At 33.1% G+C, this 20,765-nt stretch overlaps 2 protein-coding genes and 1 pseudogene across 4 annotated transcripts; all 3 read right to left on the bottom strand.

The window, feature by feature from the left end:
• Positions 1-1,889: 1,889 nt before the first annotated feature.
• LOC114405281 lies at positions 1,890-2,281 on the bottom strand (annotated as a pseudogene).
• Positions 2,282-7,620: 5,339 nt separating this feature from the next.
• LOC114407054 (nuclear transcription factor Y subunit B-10-like) lies at positions 7,621-11,996 on the bottom strand. Its single transcript, XM_028369987.1, has 7 exons — positions 11,771-11,996; positions 11,451-11,678; positions 11,226-11,355; positions 11,011-11,016; positions 10,816-10,890; positions 10,667-10,717; positions 7,621-8,010 (listed from the first exon to the last, which is right to left on the bottom strand). The coding sequence occupies exons 2-7, from the start codon at positions 11,663-11,665 to the stop codon at positions 7,972-7,974; spliced, it is 516 nt and encodes a 171-aa protein (XP_028225788.1). The 5' UTR covers positions 11,666-11,678; positions 11,771-11,996; the 3' UTR covers positions 7,621-7,971.
• A 1,044-nt stretch (positions 11,997-13,040) lies between these two features.
• LOC114407053 (probable LRR receptor-like serine/threonine-protein kinase At1g67720) lies at positions 13,041-20,269 on the bottom strand. 3 transcript variants are annotated; one of them, XM_028369984.1, is made up of 15 exons: positions 20,019-20,269; positions 18,889-19,423; positions 18,128-18,633; positions 17,850-17,982; positions 17,611-17,682; positions 17,450-17,518; positions 17,298-17,369; positions 16,994-17,062; positions 15,773-15,927; positions 15,452-15,690; positions 14,709-14,835; positions 14,570-14,638; positions 14,255-14,441; positions 13,979-14,114; positions 13,041-13,624 (listed from the first exon to the last, which is right to left on the bottom strand). In XM_028369984.1, exons 1-15 carry the CDS (start codon positions 20,113-20,115, stop codon positions 13,289-13,291), a joined length of 2,802 nt encoding a protein of 933 aa, XP_028225785.1. In that variant the 5' UTR covers positions 20,116-20,269; the 3' UTR covers positions 13,041-13,288. The 3 variants fall into 3 exon arrangements, with proteins under 3 accessions (XP_028225785.1, XP_028225787.1, XP_028225786.1); XM_028369986.1 differs by having other exon boundaries at positions 14,255-14,420; XM_028369985.1 differs by having other exon boundaries at positions 18,889-19,420.
• Between the last annotated feature and the right edge of the window lie 496 nt (positions 20,270-20,765).

Below are 20,765 nucleotides of genomic sequence, written 5' to 3'. Positions count from 1 at the left end.
CAACACATATAAAAAATATATCAAAATTAATTATGGATTCACAATTAATTTTCATATGTCAAACTAAATACACACTCAAAGATATTTCAACCTAAAATTAAATATAAATTATTCTTCTCTAACCTAAAAACAAACATATAAAAATATATTTAAAATCAATTTTAAATTCAAAATTAATTTCTCAACATCAAATCAAATAAGCAAAATGGACAGCGTCAAAACGGGAGCATTTTGTGTAACATCATTTCGTCACCACGTGCGAGTGCCACTGCCATTCGATCAATTTTTGAGTTGGGTTGGATTTGTTTCAACTCTTCATCCAATTCGATCAATTTTTTGAGGTTGGATTTATGTGAATTTTTTATATGCCTGATCGAATTCAACCTGATGAAAAATATGTTGAATTAATTAAGTTTCAATATTTAAAAATTATTTTATATTTTATGAAAATTAATTTTTTTAGAATAATAATTTATTTTTGTTTAAAGTTTTGTAATTATATGATAACTAAATACACTTAAGAGAGGTCAAATTGTAATAATATTTGATTAAAGAATTAATGATTTCAATGTTAATATGATATTTTATTTTATGTAGAAATAATTTTTTGTATTAGCATGTAAAAATATAAATAAAATCAAGATTGAGATAAAAACAACAACTTTAAAAAGAAAAAAAAACATGAGTGATTTAATTTAATAATTTTATAAACTATATGAACTAATAATTAATGTGTTTTATATTTAATAATTAATTTATATATAATAATACATTTAATTATATGATATGAGTTGAGTTGGATTGGATTGGGTTAAAAAAATTTGTTATCCAACCAACATATGATCGAGTCTTAATGAAATTCGATTAGATTGGATCACGGGTTGACCCAAATCCATGAACATATAACAAGTTTTTTGTATTCTTTTTATTTAGTGCTTTAAAGAATAATGATTTTTCAAAAAAAAAATTAGGAAAGAAATTTATTGTAAATTAATTGAATTTAAGTTATTTAAACATGTAATTGATAGTTTTTTTATTATCATATTATTATTATATTAGAAAGTATCTATCGATTTTGTACAATTATTATTGTCGATAATTAATTTATGTCAGAGAATCTGATTTGTCACATTTGATGTGATTATTTTTTTTCAATCATATTTTTTAATCTAAAAAGCTAAAACCCCAAATATTAGTTAAAAAAGCTGATTACAATATCATTCTAAACCAAGATTTGTGAAAATTTTCACAAACTATGTACTTGATAGCTTAAGATTTTATAATAAATATTCTATGAAAAAATTACTAAAAAATCATATAAATACAGACAAAATCATTTGGTGGATATCGAAGACAATTGCCTACACTCCGTTAGAGATCCATTTGTACTCATTATAATTATCAAATATAATGGATGCTTGTCAAATGCTACTAGTATTGAACTATTTGACAAGCATACAATTATTGTAGGACTTAAAGCAAAAAATATAAGCCATCACATTTATATACTAGTAGCATAAGATATGAAGGTAGTAGACTAATGTGTAGCCCCAACAAAAATGACAAAATTTGGATAAACATTGTTATTGTCAATGTAACCTCAATGGTTATCTCATTCAACATTGTTTTAGAATCAGTAAGAAAGTGTCGCAATAAAGCACTAAATAATTGATATGATATATTACATGAAGTGATAAGAAAAAAAAAAGTCTCAGAAATACGACCATAATTTATGTATTCTCCAAGAGAAACAAAGTAACACGTGTGGGATACGTTTGATATGCGCAAAAAATGGTATTGAATAGAACAACTCTAGTTGTTTGATGTTCTCCTTGTGTTGTATTAAACACACCCATAGTTTCCTTCAATGGAAAAAAAGTAAATTTACATTACCTAGAAAGAGAGAGATAGGGCCAGGAGTTATGAAAAGCAGCAGAAGTAATAGTTTGAGCGAACTCCTTAAAGTTGATCATGTCATCGCCGTTAGTGTCGCGGTCGAACATTCGGAACAAGTGCCTAAGCTGCTCCTCTGTGTAAGGCGACTTCGCCGGCAGAAGCTCCGGCGCCACCAATGTGACGAACTCCGGCCACCAACCGATTATTGTTGGTATCCACCCTTTGACTGATCCTGACTCGGCTTCAGACCCAGCGATCGCAGAAGCAAACTCAGCTCCAACAGCGTCAGGCTCCCGTCCTTGTTTCGATCGAATGAGCGAAAGATTTCCCGCTATTCTGCAATTTGCTCCTCGTCCAATTTCACCACCCTCTGCTTTTTGCTCATTTCTTTTATCTTTCTAAAGGAATAATTCTTTTTTTTGCACGTGCACTTTCAAATCACCCTTCTATCTGCACTTTTTGTGTGTATGTGGATGAAGTTAGGCTTTCTTTTTGAGTGTTCCAAGAAAGAATAGTTGAAAGATTGATTTTCCAGAGATAATAATAATATAATTACTTGAGAAATATTTTTTAAAGTAACTTATTTAAAATACTAAATTTAATGTAAGTATTAATATAATATTTAATATTATTATAAGATTTATTGATATAATATTTAGTATCTAACTTTTACTATCATATTTTGATTTAAAAATTTATTAGCTTCAAAAGCCCAGAATTGGCACCGCATTCGTTTACTTTCTCAATTTTCCCGCCAAGAAAACGAAGCTCGCTCGCCAAAACTTGTGCGGAAGAAAAAAAGGGCGGCCAAGAACGTCGTCGGAAACGGGATGCACGGAACACCGGAAGAAGAGACGGAGCATCTGATCGGATCCGTATCCATGGATCCATTCGGGTTAATTGATATACTCGGCACTTACTTTCCTCAGCAACTCTTCACCGTCGATGACACCTGGCTCAATCTCACTTCTGCTCTTCTTTCCTTCTTCTCTTCACCGCCGGGGCAAAACCTTGTTTCTCAGGTATCGCAATGTCTCTTCCCTGTTCAACTCTTTCATTTCTTATCCTCGGCATTATTATTTTGAGATTGATTTGTCGAATCCATTCCCTGAGGCACTTAGGAATTTTAGATTTCAAATGACAGACCTGGATTAGGTTTCTGATTTGTGTTTGCGATATTGCATTCGTTAACTACCGCATTTGTTGTCGGTAACAAGATGTTAATGTGTAACGAACGAATGCAATTCTTAAGAACACAAATAAGCAAGAGGAACCTGTATATTAAAATGAGCATCAGAAGAAGCATCTATATCTACCATATATTAAAATTGTTTCTTAGTATCCTATGGAAAATAGTGAATAAAGTAAGAGAAAAATGTTACCAATACACACTCTTTTGATCACTCCCTCTCCAATTGGTTGTAATTTATTTAATGATTCTCTCGATTTTGTAGTTTATAATAAATTTCAACTAACAATGAAGTGTGCTAAGACTTGAGAGGAATGTGTTAGAGAATATATTGTTACTAGCTAGCACTCCTTGTAAGTAAGAAGAGTGGAATAAGGATTGAGTTTAATTTCTATGTACCACGAGGGTAACTTTTTTCACACTACCATCTACTTAGAAATCATCGTTTTTAAAATAATTATCGTAAAAATGAACAAACATACCATACAATCCATACAATACAGTTTGTGGTTGGATGATAGGGATTATTTTATTGTCTGCATTGTTAGTGTAAAGACTATTTATTCATACGGATTATTTAAATAGTGTATTTTTTTCTCTGTTAAATTAGTGTTTGGTAGCTTTAGTTTGTGAAAACAAAGGAAGGAGAAAAACTGAGAATCTTTACTCTTTTTGATTTTAAAGCTTTCTAATTAAGCTCCCAGGTTTTGGATACAGTGATAAATTTGACTGTGTTATCTTGGGGATGATTTTTGTGTTATGCTGACAGGTGCAAAAACTCGACTTCCTGCAGTTGCAACAAATATGTCATGTTGAGGAATTGTATAAAATGTTAACGGAGAAACCTAAAATCGCTCTCTTATATGAGTGCTGCTGTTCATAAGGTATGCTTGAAGTCCCGCCTGTTGTTGTTGCACAAACAAGTACTTATCTAGTGTTGACCCAGGTTTTATATTATTTAAATAATAAACTGGAAATAGGTTTTTCTTTCCAAATGGGTGAATGGCGATCTAGAGCATGGTGCAAAGGTAGATATTCGTCTTCATAACTGTCCTGAAACTATGATTGCGCTGAAGAACTTAAAAGCAGCTTATATTGGTATATCATATAATCATTGTAGTGATTTTTATAATTTCTTTTTTTTTGGCTTGCTTGCCAAGGTTGAAGCTTTCCCACTGTATAGGAAAGAGAGCCATTTTAATATTTTATCATCTTTCTGTTATTTTACAGACAAGCAAGTCTCAGTTCGTGGTACTGCTGTGAAAGTCAGCACTGTCAGGCCTCTGGTGGTGGAAATGAGTTTTTGAATGCAGTAAATGTAAACAACCAGTTACACGTATATTTCCTGATGGAAAATATTCTCCACCATCTATATGCAATTTGAATGGCTGCAAGAGCAAATTCTTTATTCCGTTGCGATCTACTGCTCAAACTATTGATTTTCAAAAAATAAGGTCAGCCTGGTGCTTGACTCATTATCTCTATTCTCTCACATACGTTGGAGCATCAGTCCATTAAACCCTTTTCTAATGCATGTGCTGCACTAGAGTTCAAGAATTATTAAAGCCTGAAGACCACGAAGAAGGACGGGTGCCTCGAACAGTGGAATGTGAACTTACCCAAGATCTTGTTGATGCATGCATACCTGCAGTGGCATATCATGACCCTAAATCAGTGTGAACAAATTATAAAAAATAAAATTAATGGATTTAATTATATAAATATAAATAAAATAAAATATAAAAATATAAGATTTTATTTATAAATTTGATAAATTTTAAAAAATAAGGAAATATAAGTGCACCTCCTCATTTGAAGGTAGATCCGCCACTGCCTGGAGATGTGGTGACTGTTACTGGAATTATAAGAGGAATTAACACTTACATGGATATTGAAGGAGGTATGCCTGAGCTTGCATGTCTTTGTTATCCAGTACCATATATGGTTCCCTGTTTTAACACTTGCTTGGATGTTGAAGGGAAAGCAAATCCAAGTTTGTTAGTCAAAGATACCTGAACTCTGAAGTTTTACTAGAATATATATCTAACACCATTTTAACACCATATATGGTTCCTGATGTTGACACTTTCATTGAAAATTTAAACAGTGTTGGTTATCTACTCAAAAGGACCAAAGACATACCAGGTATGATGGCATTTTCACTCCCCGGTCTTTTGTGGTTTGTTTGGCTACAATCTCATATCATTGATTCATTTATAATTTTGTATGATGGCTTTACACGTTGTTTGTATGTGTCTTTTTATTTATTGTACTATAAGCCTATGACTTAACGACAAGAATCTTCACCAAAATGCCTTCACACTCCAGCCACCTCTTTAAGTGGACAAAAATTTAGGATTTTGCCTTTTTAATTTAAAAAAAAAAAGTTAAATTAACTATTTAATCTTTTATCTTATTTTTTGATTCATTTTAGTTTTTTATATTTAAAAAAATTCGATTTCATCCTTTATTTTATTTTTAAATTAATTGTTTATCTTAATTTTTTTTCAGTTTGATCCTTTAGTTTAATCAAAATTGATGTTAATAATCATTTAAATATAAATTTTTATTTAATTTAATCCTTTAAAATAATAATAAAAGATCAAAAATAAACATTTGACCTTTAAAAAATACACTAGAACGTAGAATGCAAAGTTGTAATTACTATTAGTTAAACTTAACAAAATATATTTTTTAACAAATTCATAATTTATAATTTTATTATACTGCATTTTATCACAATCTTGATAATTTTTCAATCAATGATTATAAGTTGATACTTACCTCTTTTTGAAAAAGTCAAATCCAATTTTTTTTCTTTTTGTGACGAGCATCTTTTTTAACTTTTGCAGGTATTATCCTCTTCCTACGCACGAAGCCTACCGTTTAGGACAAGGAGCTAAACTGAATTTGAGTGTTCTACATTTTCTCCTTATACTGAAGATCCCCTGCCCAAAAATACTAGGATTACAGTCTACAGTAGTACTGTACTAGCTTTTGTAACGACTTCGTCCTATGATTGTTAATATGCCATGTCATGTACGGGGGCAGGGTAACTAATCCCCCATGGTGTAAGTTCTATCTAACTTAAAGTTTGTAGTAAAAGTATAAGATTGCGTTACAAGGCTACCAATCGTTACTAGGGGAGACAAGAAGAAAAATCCAGTGGCAGTGCACAATTAGGACAGAAGCCGAATCACTTCTCATCTCAGTTTCTTTTGCTGTCAATATAAAATAGCAAAAAAAATATTATTATTAAAACAACATACAATATAAAGGGCCAAGATTTGGGGCCGATGACATAAATTTGCGAATATATCTTAAATTGTATTTTTCTTTTCTGATAAAAATAATCATCAATGATTCACATATTGATGTTGAATTTTTCATAATGAACAGTTGATACCTATCTTACATTTTGTTTTTATGGACTGGGGAGGAAGGAAGTTCAATGGCGAGAGGATTGTAATATGAAAGAAATAAAAAAAATCAACTTTTTTCAAATATACAACATGGGTTCTAGCAATGCAATATGATTGAACTCTCATGTCAATTTAAATGAATCATCATTTCTATGGATGTAAATCTTTGCTTGCTAAGCAAGAGTATAACAAATTACAAATTCTATCTTGATAGGACATGTATTTTTAGTAATGTTCTCGATCATAAATATAATGTTATTAAACTCAAATTGATCATTATATACAAATTTCTTGAAATTACAAATAAACATCCTATTTTATTTACCATTACAACAATCTCCCTTGAAGGGATACATATTGTAATATTTTTCAAACAATTAAGGAGAATTAATGTAATGTTCTTGGAGCAATTAGCTAGTTTAGTTTAGAGCAGGTATAAAAAAGGAGGGATATTATATGTAATTTCAAGAACCTCAGGTGTTATATTACTATAATTTGCTCTAATTATAACAATCATGTTGATGACGTTATCAAGAAATTGCACATGACAAATCCAGCACAATGATAAATACATGCGTTGATTTCAAACCCTTACCTAATAACACCGTCTGATAGAGCCTATCAACATGATGGAATACAATTTTAGCGACTCGTTCTTTGATAAGCATACTACTATATTCATATTTATAGGCCAAATTTAACTAGATTAGTAAAGAATCATGTTGATAGAAAGATAGTGACAAGAGACATTAGAATGGGGTTGAGGAAGCCATGCATATTAGATAAGGCGTTACATATTTCAACTGCTATGCCACTTTCTCTATTTGCCTGCAAAACTATTAATATCATATGATAAAGCAAGTTATTTACTTATTGCCATTTTCGTGATGCACAATTTATATTAGTTACTGTCCAATAGTTAGGGAGTTTAAATTCTAAAACAATGAATAACACTCACTGATATGGAGTATGAAAAAAAGAGGTGGCGTGAATGGTAAAATATGAAGTGCAAATCAGATAGAAATGGTACAATTGACCAAATCATATCCACCAACTTGTGTTGTGTTAGGGAAGTAAAAGGGCCACACTGATACACGGGTGCACCACGCTACAAATATAAAAGAAGCTCGAGCCTTCTTCATACATTATTGTGCAAAGAAATTAGGAAAAGAATATTCGGATTTATGCTTACAATCAGTCCTAAAATCTCGGTCTTTACCAAGCCGCCTGATGGATTCAGACAACAGGGCTCTAGGATTTACAATATAATAATAACTTTCAAATAATAATTCGAATCCAAAGATAATATACAAACCTTAATTTAAAAAAAAAAACGGACACAAGAACCAACATCTCCTGTCAGTATTCACATAACATAAAAAGACATTCAATATGCCGTGAGCACTTGGTAACTGGCGTAGAAAACATACGTTACAACAAGAGGGTCAATAATAAACTTGATACCTACTCCGGGCCTTGCATTGGAACCATCATATGTTGACCCTGAGAAGATTCAAAAGAAGAAAAAAACAATTAACATCACAAACTCATCATCTGTAAGAGTTCTTTTACTTGTGATAACATCAATTCCTAAAATTACGATATAAAATTTGCAAACCACAGCGGAAAAAACATGTGTATCATAGATAACTATGTAATCTGAATCATCAAATCTTATGTTCCTTACTAATGGAGAGGTTCAACGGACACTTAAACCACAAGGTTGTCCACCAATGTGGCATCTTTAGGGATCAGTTGTGCACTTAGGTAGAGTGAGACGATTTGTACTTCCATTGAGTTGGCCAGCGACAAAGGGGCAAGGAAAGGATAATTGCCTTTGAAGGGTCAAAGTGAAATCAATGTTGTTAAATAACTGTTATGGCACCGCCATAACATGGCATTTTTGGACTCTTCTGCCATTTGCCATCTGTTATTTGCCGCTTTTAGTCTATGATTCTGTTGTTTTAATTTATTATGCTATTTTTTGCTGTTTATTTTAGTTTTTATATACACATACACAGGTTTAAATAACCTTTTAGTCCTTAATTTTTTTATTTTAGTCCTTTTAAAATTTTGTTTTGTTTTAGTCCCTAGTCTCAAATAATAACGTTAAATGATGACTCGCAAGTCGCAACCCATTGACTTGCAACGTCATAAAGAATTTGACAGGACAGTCACATGTATGTTTTTTTGGTAAGTTGTCTATCCTCATTTGTTTAAAACACTTGATAACATCAAACTAATTAATGTGCGATTTCAAAAAACATTTTATAAAAAAATAACATGTAATTGGCTTGTCAAACTCTTTGATGATGTGACAAGTTAATGGATTGCCAACACATTGTTACTTAACAACAAATACTAAAAAAAAAACTTATTTTATAGGGACTAAAAGGTTATAGGCTCCCCCCACCACACACATATATATTATCTTTTTTTGTCCACCATGGCTTCCATCAAAGGCCGCCACACCATCCACTATATGTATATGGCAATCCATTCCAAGTGGGCTATATTACTGATACCAACAATCAAAGACATTATATCCCACATTGAGTAAAGACAACAACTTAAGTCATGAGACTCTGCTACCCAATAAACTAGTTTTATGGGATGGGCTCTTATAAGTTATAACATTCATGATAACAACAACCAGACTAATAATATATCACTTATACAAAATGCTGATTGCAAATCATCTTATTACTACTATGAAATAACATCACCATTTTCACCCTTTATTAGTTGGGTAAAAACTAAGTTACTTTTGGATTTTTTTATTCAAGCACTGAAAATTTAGCTTTGATATTAAACAATAACTTTTAAACTTCTGAAGAGCTATGATAAAATGATTCCAGAGTACTTCAGGAAATCCAGTTCTTACATCAGTCACAATTTAAGGATCAGGTACCCTTGTAGCTTAAAATACTTCAATGAATTTGTTTCATTCACTCAGAATTCACTGCCAGAAATATTTTGAATTTAAAATCATGACCACCAGCATTCTTTTGTTACACGTTTGCAAGAAATAAAATACCTATCTTAAAAACAAGGTAAACTTAATGATATTTTAACAAAACCACAAAATAATGTCCCATTTGTTCCTAAAAATAGTCCTGGGAAGTAGGCTCTAAAAAACCTATATATAATACTTCAATAAACAAGAAGGTGGGGAGCAAAGCTTGAGCTATTCAAGCCAGAAATTTCAGCAATCAAGCTTAAGAATAAATCTTAAAGATATATAACTAATAACCCTTATCCATATTCAATAGCATGGACCAATCCATGAGTGATGTACTGATGCCAAAAGCATCATTCACACACACCAATGCAGATTAGCACAAAAAACTATATACATAGGGGTCTGAACTGCTAAGAAACCTCCAGCCAACCACCACCACAGGATCCACAAAACCTCATTCAATCCTAATGCATTATGTAAAAGAATTTTAAAGAAGCCTCGTGCCACAGCAAATTTACATTTATTATTGTGTGTGATTTGTACAATCCATTAAGGAAGAAGAATTTTCAATAACACTCAGTGCCCTAACAAACTGAGAAGGACTGCCCTTCAAAGATGGACCACATATTAAATAACCCCAAATCAACCAAAAAAATGTTAAAGTAAGTGGGAGACACTGAGACAGTATCAAGAGATAAAATCATTGAACCTAAATAAATTAAAAAATCTGCAATTCACACAACTTTTTATATAGGACTTTAATGGGTGAATTGATTGTGCTACCAACCAAAAGTAGCTGACGCATTGACAAGTAACATTAAGCACTAATTCTAAGATGGATCTTTTACATATGCAGTGCAAATATGTTTTCTAAATATCAAATCAAAATGGTATTAGAGCCAGTATCGTGTGGAGTATTTTGACTAAAGTAAGATTAAAAGATTTTCCGAGGAAAAGGGATTAAAGTTAGTTCTGCAAATGGAAGTATCAATGAGTCACATTATTTCTGTCACAAATTCATAAAAATATTTTTACACTTTTACAGTAGTACTCAATGTTGGAAACAGAAAGTTATACAGTACTCACAATTCAGAGTTCAAACAACCACCTTAGAACCTTCATTTAACATTCAACATTGACAGCTCGGAAGTACACAAAGAAAGGAGACATAGCATCAAGCAAAGAGAGCAGAGTTACCTGAGAATTCGGGTAAGTAACATTTTGTGAGAAAGAACCTTGATGAGCAAGCTGCAGATTTCACAACAAAAAGACGCCAAAATCAGATGTTATTGTATTCTGCGCATATTCCCACAAATGCAATCAAGCATGATTCGCGCGAATTCTACCTGAGCATTAGGACTTGGCTGAACATCTCTCTTAGCAGATGAGTCTCCACCCTTGGCAGAGCCCTTCGTATCACCCTGAAATACCACATTGAAAAAACAGTAACATAGAGGTGTGCACAATGAGATTCAACAAAAAAAAAAAATTACAAAGCAGAGTAGTTATTCAATCATTAGAATAAAGATATTAAAAATTACCTCCATCTGTAACATTTCCAATCCGCCCACAACAAAGCCATAATCAAAAATAAAAAATTACCAATCAGTAAAATCCAGAATCCAACAGCAGAAACCCGTAAAAAATGTTAGAAAATAAATCACACACCGTAGACAATATTGTTTCCGGGGGCCAGAAAAGCTTTTGAAATTAAAAAAAGAAAGAAAGAAAGTGAAATTGTGTAAATTAAAATTACCTCTCGGTATCTAGTGAGGTAAATTTTAAGAGGATCCATATAATCCTCGAAACCGAGAGTGGCCATCGCCCAGAGCAAATCATCGCCGTTAATAGTCTTTCTCTTTTCTCTCTGACACTTATCAGAGGCCCTACAGAATTCAAGGAATTATAAATTAAAAGCAGGCGATGATAAATAAGAAAAACGGAGGAGAAAAGAATCAGAAGAAAAAAAAAACACACTAACTCGCTGGTGATGAAGCTGATGAACTCGGAGACGCATTCCTGAACGGTCTCTTTGGCGTCCTTTGCGATTTTACCGTTGGCAGGAAGTGCCTTCTTCATGATGCGGCTTATGTTAGCGATAGGGAGGTACCTGTCCTGCTCGCGCACGTTAGAGCGAGGGCTGTGGTCGCCGCTCTCGTGGCTGCCGCCGCCTGGGCTAGCCGGACCGTCGGCCATGCTCGCCGGAACCCTAATTTGAGAAAGGAAAACATGGTGAAAATGAAACCCTAGCTAGAGAAGAGGGAGGGGTGTGTTGGGGAAGGGAAATGTTAAGAAGGATACCTGGGTTGGGTTGACACGAATTTGTATTTGGCGCGAGATCGGTGAGAGAATCGGACGCTGGAGAAGAAAGCAAGGTGGAGACGATTGAGATCTAGACTGAAGCCTATCACCACCGTTCGTTTTCTTTTATTAAGCAACACTGCCCTCACTCGCTTTTCGCTTCTTCCTCCACCTTTTTACTTCTCTCTCCTCTCTCTGGATTATTTTATTCGTTGACCCCTCAGGCTCAGCCCTCAATGTGCTTATAAACATATTTATATATTATCTATTACATCATGCCAAAAATTAAACCCATCTTCTTATTCTTATTCTCCTGTCATATAAATTATGATTTTCTTTTATCAAGTTAACCAACCTTTTTTTTTTTTTTTTAATTTCTGGATTCAGCTCCCCTTTTAAAAGGGACGACTAACGACATTATTTATTTTAGAATCTTATTAATAAGTGTTTTTTCTTATGTTACTGAGAAATTAAAAAATATATTTATTATGTAACATAAAGAAATTAAAATAAACATAATTTTATGTATTTTAATAAAATATTATCTTTTAATTTTTAATTAATATTGTAAAAACACTTGTTAATATTTGTTGATTTATTTTAAAAGGTATTACTGAGATGATTTATTTTAGAGATTACATTTATTTACTTATTGATTATTGAAAGGTAAAAGCCTCTCATCCAAACACAGTTGAAATTATTAGTTAGATAAGGATACTCTTGTGCTAATTAGTGTAGTGCTGTGATAAAGATAATGAGATAAATAAAAATTAGCTTATTTTTCGAACGTAAAATATAATATATTTTTTTTAAAAAAAAAGTATGATTAAAAGATGTTTCTGGTGGTTCCTTGGTGAATGTCATAAATGATTCTGACAAGGTGCATGATTCGACCACGTGTTGGGACTGTGTAATGTACTCGGAGTCCCTCCTTTCTTTGCCTTTTCCTGTTTGTGCGGTTCCTTCTTTAATGCTTTCCTAATTGCTATCAGAACTCGTTTCCTCCTTTATATTTACTGGGAAACTACTCAAACTGGACTTTTGAAAAACGCTTATTTATTATAAATAATATTGTTGCGAATTTTGTTAATACAAAACTCATATACGAATGACATGGGATGATTAATTTCTCTAATTTAACCTATCTACGAACCCTTAAATGATTATCCAATCAAAAGTAAACAAATAAATTCGTGCAAGTATTTAGGAAAAGTTTTCCTAACAAAAAAGTAATGTTGTTCTACCTCAATCACGATTAATCAGCCTGCTATGGAACAAAGAATCAATATTTTTTCAAAATTGACATCCTGCTATGGCAATTCAATGTATACAATGCCATCAGTGCTTGCAAAGGCAGAAGACATTAACTCCAAATACATACATATAGACTGTTCATTTGTTTAGGAGGTGGCACCAATCATTAAATCGCATATTAACAAGGCCTCCACATACAAAGAAGTAATGAAAGAAAAAATAAAATCCGAAGAAGGAAAATTTGCTTTTGTTTACAAGAGAGATCTATCTTGCTGTGGGCTGTGCAATTGATTCATCAATTGACAGGTAACTCTCAGCTCCACCTAGATCCATTGACCCCATGTTCATGGAAGAATGAAAAGAATGTTTTGACATGTCATCTGAATTGCCTTCTCTTAATGCTTCTGCCTGTCTCTCAATAGATATTGCATCTTGGATCTCCTTTATAACTTCTGAAATCGTTGGCCGCATATGTCCGTGGGGCTGAACACACATCAATGCTTTCTCTGCTATTTTCCACATCGATTGAAGGTCATAGTCATTCCGCAGCAAGGGGTCGATAATACCCTGTATATCTCCACTCTCAATGTGTAATTTTGCCTGTGAAAACATTGATGCAGGCAACCAAATTTAGTTGATGTAAATGTAATTTAACATAATGTGGCTGGTCTTCATGTCTTTATAGTTCATTCAGTGGTACCTGTTGCACTATTACCTCTAGTCTGAAAATATTGCTAGGTTAATTTTAGGGGAAAACTTACTTTTGTTTTAGTAACAAGCATACACAGAGATCCAAAAGAATCATATAGCTTGCCAACTTGATAAATTTACACGTGCAATCTTATGCATGTTAAATGTTAATATGACTTTTTTCAGCATGCCAAATTAAATACAAATCATTTCATTCATTGGAGGGGAAAAAAACTTTGAAGACTTCCTTGTCACCAAGCTTACCCATTGGACTATGTTTCGGCAATTTACACCAAAGCTTTCATTCGATATTGCTTCTTGACCAGATATGAGTTCAAGAAGAATTACACCAAAACTATAAACATCACTCTTGTCAGTCAGCTGCTGGGAAATATAGTACCTGTCAAGAACAGGTTTCAAGGACAAGTTTGAGATTACTTGGAGCAAAGGGAATTTGAGTTTAGTCATCCAACCAAGATCAAGGCATAATAAACTTTGTGCTTGAACACACAAATTCACTGAAAATAGATAAGGCCTTACTCAGGATCCAAATATCCTACTGTCCCCCGAACTATGCTTGAAACATGGGAAACTCCATCAACAGCAAGTTTTGAAAGACCAAAATCTGAAACCTTGGCTCTCATGTGCTTGTCGAGAAGAATATTGCTGCTTTTTAAGTCTCTATGGATAACGACAGGAATGCAACCTGTATGAAGATATTCAATTCCTGAACAAGCATGAGAATATATTATAATGTGATTGATCATAAGAGGCGGAACATTCAATCAGAAAATTAGAGGAAAAATAATTATATATTCTTAAATGCATTAGCTTAATAATTCAAAAATCATAAACCTTTGGCAGCATCTTCTGCAATCTCTAGGCGCTTAATCCAATTGATACTCCGTCCATGCACTAATGGGCCTACAAGAAGTTTGGCATAATTACTGAACATATGGATTTCTGCTCCATGATTTAAATCATGCGGGCTTACCATAAAGATGTTCCTTGAGAGTGCCATTATGCATGAACTCATAAACAAGCATACTACTCTCTTCATCTCGGCAATACCCAAGCAGCTGTACCAAATTTCTGTGATGTATTCTTGAAAGAAGGGTAACCTGGATCAAAGAAAAACATCAATTCAATTACAATAGAATGGAAAATGGAAAACAACATCTGCAGAGTAAAACCATAGAAGAGTTGATTTCAATTACAATTACAATAGAATGGAAGACATGCATTATTTTAAAGTTCTCTGCACAATTTCAGTCAATATAAATTTACTCATGCAACTTTGTAAAACCAAGTTGCCACTTTGGGACAACAGTTGGCCTCAGATGATAAATACCAAAAAAAGATGTTGCAATTTTCTGCAAGGACAACCTTCTGTCCTGTTCAAGAACATGGTTTTACACAAGGTTTTTATTTATTTTTAAATAAGCTGTTTTAAGATGATTAGTGTATGAATATTAGCCAGTATATGCATTCACTTGTTCTTTTAAATTAAATTAAAAACATTTATGCCAATTAGCCACAACAAACTTTTATTTCTCAAGGGATCGCTGCAACAACTTTCTGTTGGTCCATGCATTATTTCCATTATTGACAAATCTGTTTTACATCCATGAAACAAAGAAAAATCTCAAAGAACATAAAAAGAAAATGCCACAAGCAAAATAATAAGGGACAGTGCTATGCTGGAATACTTAGAGAGGTTTATTAAATGCAGGTTACCTCGTTGGAGAACTCTCGCTTGCCTTGATAGGAATTACTGGTTAAAACTTTAACTGCTATCTCTTTTCCATCTTTTAGCTTGCCATAGTATACAATTCCAAAACCACCAGAACCAATTTTTGTCTCAAAGTTATTTGTAGCATTTTCAATTTCCGGAAAACTGAAGCAGTGAGCAGCTTCTGCAGGATCATCGCTCTTCCAAGAAGCCAGCCTTTGAGTAGGGAGAGAATCAATGCGATCTATAAAAGTGTAAGCATATAAAGCATGTTTTATCATCTCAAATATCAAACAGACACGATAAATAACTGTTTAGAATTCTACCTTGCTCATGATATCTTCTCTTCCCTTTACGCATATACAAGCAAGATATAATAGTAGCCAAAAGTAGAACAGAAGCTCCAACTGATGAACCAATAATAACATACATGTGTCCCTTTATTCTGCTTTCTCTGTGAAGATTAATGTTTCCAGAGTAGCTGTTCAGGAAAAAAGAGTAGTGATTATCACATAAATATGGTGAAGAGATAATTAGAAAATTTGCAACAAAAGAATAAACAGTGATTTACAGGAAATATATTATTAACTAGATTTAAAGCAATTACATTCTGAGAGAAAAAAATTATGCATACTAAAGTAGAATATTACTAAGAAGATTAGCTCATAGATACTAAATATTTATCTAAGCAATCAAAGAAATATGACATTCAGCTGAAAGTCCAAAAGAAAGAGATAAGGATAAATATACAACAACAACAACAACAACAACGCCTTATCCCACTAGGTGGGGTCGGCTACATGGATCAACTTCCGCCATAATGTTCTATCAAGTACCATACTTCTATCCAAATCATTAAGTTCGAGATCCTTCTTGATAACCTCTCTTATAGTCTTTTTGGGTCTTCCTCTGTCTCGAATTGTTTGCCTTCTCTCCATCTGGTCTACTCTCCTCACTACAGAGTCTACCGGTCTTCTCTCTACATGCCCAAACCACCTAAGTCTATTTTCCACCATCTTCTCTACGATAGGCGCTACTCCAACCCTCTCTCTAATAGCTCCGTTTCTAATTTTATCCTGTCGAGTCTTACCACACATCCACCGCAACATCCTCATCTCCGCTACACCTACTTTAGTCTCATGTTGGCTCTTGACCGCCCAACATTCTGTTCCGTACAAAATACAAGTAGGGTAGGGGAAGAAAGTGTGATTGGATATTTAGCCCATTGACATGAAACTTAAACATTCTTAAAAAAACACACTCTAGGCCTTTCTCCTAAATAATCTTCACCTTAATGGATCAAACGTGGCTTGTTACTTTTTCTAGTTACATAGCAGCCAAATTTGTTTCATGTTGTTACAGATATCAACACTTTACATGAACCAGGAAAATATTATAACATCTAGAAGAAAATAGTTAACAAGATAGAAATGTTTATCAATTATCGTATAAGACGAAACCTGCCAATACTTTCCTCCATTTTCTTATATAGTAATGTTGCATGGTCCCAACTTATGTTTAAGATAGAAAGTTAAAACTGTACTCACTTCAAAACCAAATCTTTGCTTAGAAGTTCTGATGGTATTGTTCCTGATAACATATTATTTTGCACATACCTGCAAATATCATAAGCATTACATAATTATCTCAAAATAAAACAAAAGCACAAACCATAACAACTTAAGTATTATTTTAAACATGACTACCGTCACCAGGGTCATCAACAGAAATACAGATTTTAGGATTTTGGTAGAGGTATATATTGTATTTAAGATCATAACTGAACGTATCAGAAGTATAAATGTTTCCAATTTGATAAAACAATTGATATATAAGTTTTAGAAATCTTACAGTTCTCTCAAGCTAGGAAGGTTTGTCAAAGAGGTTGGGAGCACGCCTGTCAATTGATTGTTTTCAAGATGACTGCAAAGGAAAAAATTGCACTTAGGTAACTATTACATAACTCCATAACACGACAAGCGGAAGAAGTTATCAGGGATTACATGATCTTTAAGTCCATGCATCCAGTAAAATCTGGAAATGGACCAGTCAACATATTTCCATCAAGCCATCTGCATTAAAGGATTAAATCATATAATGGATCAAACATGAGGCATTGACAGCTCAGTACCAAAATATTATAAATTAAGATGATGAAACTTACAGTTCAACCAAACCAACCAACTTGGTGATATCCATAGGAATATTTCCAGTCAAGTTTTTATTGGATAACAATCTGTCACCGCCAGGAAAACAAATTAACTATATATAAGATTCCTTGCACTTCTCTTTCAAGTTTTAAAACATATATAAACTGAACTTTTCCTTTCTCTTTTCCTTTTTGGGCTAGAGAAGGAAACCATACTTAAGCAAAACTAAAACCTAAAAAAAATTAACCTTTACATTGAAACTATTCTTGGTTGTGGATCAGAGTTACATCGAACCCATGACCATGGAACAGGCAAACATGGATCACCACCTTCTTGGGCCCAGTCTTCTGCAGAGTAGTGTGAAAGTATATTGGAAATAGTTGCTCCTACAAAACATCCCATCCACATAGTGCATAAATTAATCCACACGGTACAACAAATTTTCTAAATAGTTATTATACACTGTTGCAAGTTAGTTAAAAAGGAAAAAAAAAAAACAAAACACATGTAATTTCTTATTAAAGAACTAACCATCTAGAGAACCATCATTTTTCTCCAAATACATGTTTATCTCCATGGCATTAAGGAGAGGTCCCCTAGAAGAATCATATGTCTTGCCAAATCTAAAAGAAAGCACAAAGGGTAAAGATATATTGGTAAATCCTGGTTCATAAAGACGATATTTCCCTTGAGCATTTTCTTCAATATTTACAACAGCCTTGCTAATATCTGGCTGACCCGGAAGTACTAGCCTGAATTTTCTAGATTCATTGGGATCCAAATCTTCAATCTCTGCAAAATAGGTGAATGCCCAACCAGTACCCGGAAAACCATCCAAGTTCAACCGGTAAGTTAGAGATCCATTAGTACCCACTACAGCTGTTTGCATCACTTTTACCGGAGGCATTTCATCTCTGTTGACATCGATTGGTACTGTTGTAGAAATTTTCTCAGTTCCAGCAGCAACATCAACAAGATAATTAGCTTTCTTCACAGAATCTGACTCCCAAATTCTATCAAAAGGGTCATCAGGATACCTGAAATTACAGAATTGTGAACTTCTTAAACGAAATGAAATAGTTATATGATTTTACCTAGTCTGCTAGTCAAGATGGATATCAATATGTAAGGGACGTGTACATGTTGAACAATATGGTTCATTGACCACGTAATACTCTTACATACTCAACCCATCAAAATTAATCCATATCCACACACTTACAAAAAATTCTTTCAAATGTTAATGTGTAGGAGAACAGACTATGAAGCAACATATAGAATGACTTAAGTACCTAATTGGAGCATCACTCTCTGCACCAAAATTTATCCTTGCAGAGACACTAAGATAAAAGTGTTCCTCAAATTGTGTATAGTAAACTGAACCGTTGAATTGCCGAAGTTCTAGCGTAGATATGAATGGTTGTCCTGTTGTTGCATTCGATAAGCATACACTTACTGTAGGACTTGAAGCCAAAAATATAAGCTCTCGCATTTCTATGCTATTAGCATCAGATATAACAATAGTAGACCAATGCGTAGGCCCAATAGAAATGTCAAATTTTGGATAAACATTGTTATCGTCAAAGTTCCCGTATAAGAAGCTGGCCCTCAATAGGTATCTCGTCCTGCTAACAACTTCAAGAGTATAACAGTATTTCCTGGAATCAGCGGGAAAGTGTCGAAGTGTTGTATATTGCTTCCTTGTCTCATTTACAACTGATATAGTGCTTATTTGTCCATAAGTAAGTTTATCATCAGGAGTCCAATGAAGACCAATTTCATCAGCAAATTTTTCTGTACCTCCACAGTCCAAACTTACAAAACCTGCTAAAAAAAGACATTTTGTAATTCGTAACAGCCTAAATAAATGGAATTAATTCCTAACTCTAACAAGTCAAATGAAAAATATTACATAGAAAGTCCAAGAGATTAACCATCATAAAAGATTTCTAAACAACAATAAATAAAGCTTCATATAAAGATTCATTCTTTAATCATCATAAAACTCGATCTTAGCCGATCTCATATCCAACTGAACCAGTATGAATCAATTTATCAACTGTCATCGAGGCTTAGATCTTAGTCTTTTTTTTCCTATCCTGTTTATCGTTAATGCGTGCACTGTGCAAAAGCGTCAATAATCACCTCTATCTATCTAAAACAGGATGGCAAATAAATTTATTTTGCTCCATAGGATTCATAGCATAAACCAAAAAGACATGAAATTTTTTAAAAGCAATGAAGAAGAAAATAAAAAGCAGAAATGTTAACAAACCAAAAAAAGCAGTGGCAGAGAACAGAGAACTACAGCAACTGCTAAAACAAGGCGTCCTTTGCAGTGTAAATAAAAGTGGTAGAGCTGAAAAGGTTTGGTGTTGAGAAAAGACAATCAGAGAATTAAATGAAGAAGAAAGAAAGGTACCTTGCATGATCTGAGCAGAGGAAAAAGGTGAGTGGAGTATGAGTGAGAGCGAGAGTGCGAACTTGAATGATGAGAAGAAGAGTAAGATACTCTCCATTTTTGCCTAAGGTGTGTGGCTTTGATAAGATGAAACCATGAAAGTGGCAGAACCCAATACAGAAAGTGAACTACTCTCTCAGTTTGTTTCTAGGCAGAAGAAGAAGAAGAGCATACCAGTATAGAAGTTGGTATCGCTTTTCGCTGTTAGTCGCATTCTAATACACTAAATAATAATAGATGTTGATACTTCCTAGTATATAGATAAAAATAAAGTAAAAGATATTTTTTAAAAATTATTGTGTCATGCATTTAAAGACTAAAATATCAATAGCTATAACTTACAACTCGACAGAAAAACTTGTGTTTATTTTTTTATTTTAAAGGTTTGGATAAAAAAAATTGTTCAGAATCTCGTATTAATTTTAATATGATTATCATAATGTTTTTAGAACGGTAACTTTAGAGAAGTTTTATTTAGTTAATGTCCTCGATCTGTGGATTAATAATTTAATATCACAGATTTTTTGTCATAGAAAAAAAATATTAAAAAAAATTAACTTTCAAATTTTATAACTTATAGCGATATTATTTAATCTATTATTGTATTATTTTCCATGCACAATAAATTATTGAAAAATTCATTATTACTATTTTATTGTAAATAAATTTTAATTTGGAATCTTTGTTAATGTTTTGTTTGTGAAAGTT

Source organism: Glycine soja, chromosome 3 (genome assembly GCF_004193775.1).
Source record: "Glycine soja cultivar W05 chromosome 3, ASM419377v2, whole genome shotgun sequence".
Taxonomy (NCBI): Eukaryota; Viridiplantae; Streptophyta; class Magnoliopsida; order Fabales; family Fabaceae; genus Glycine; species Glycine soja.
This window is presented reverse-complemented; position numbering and strand designations above follow the sequence as displayed.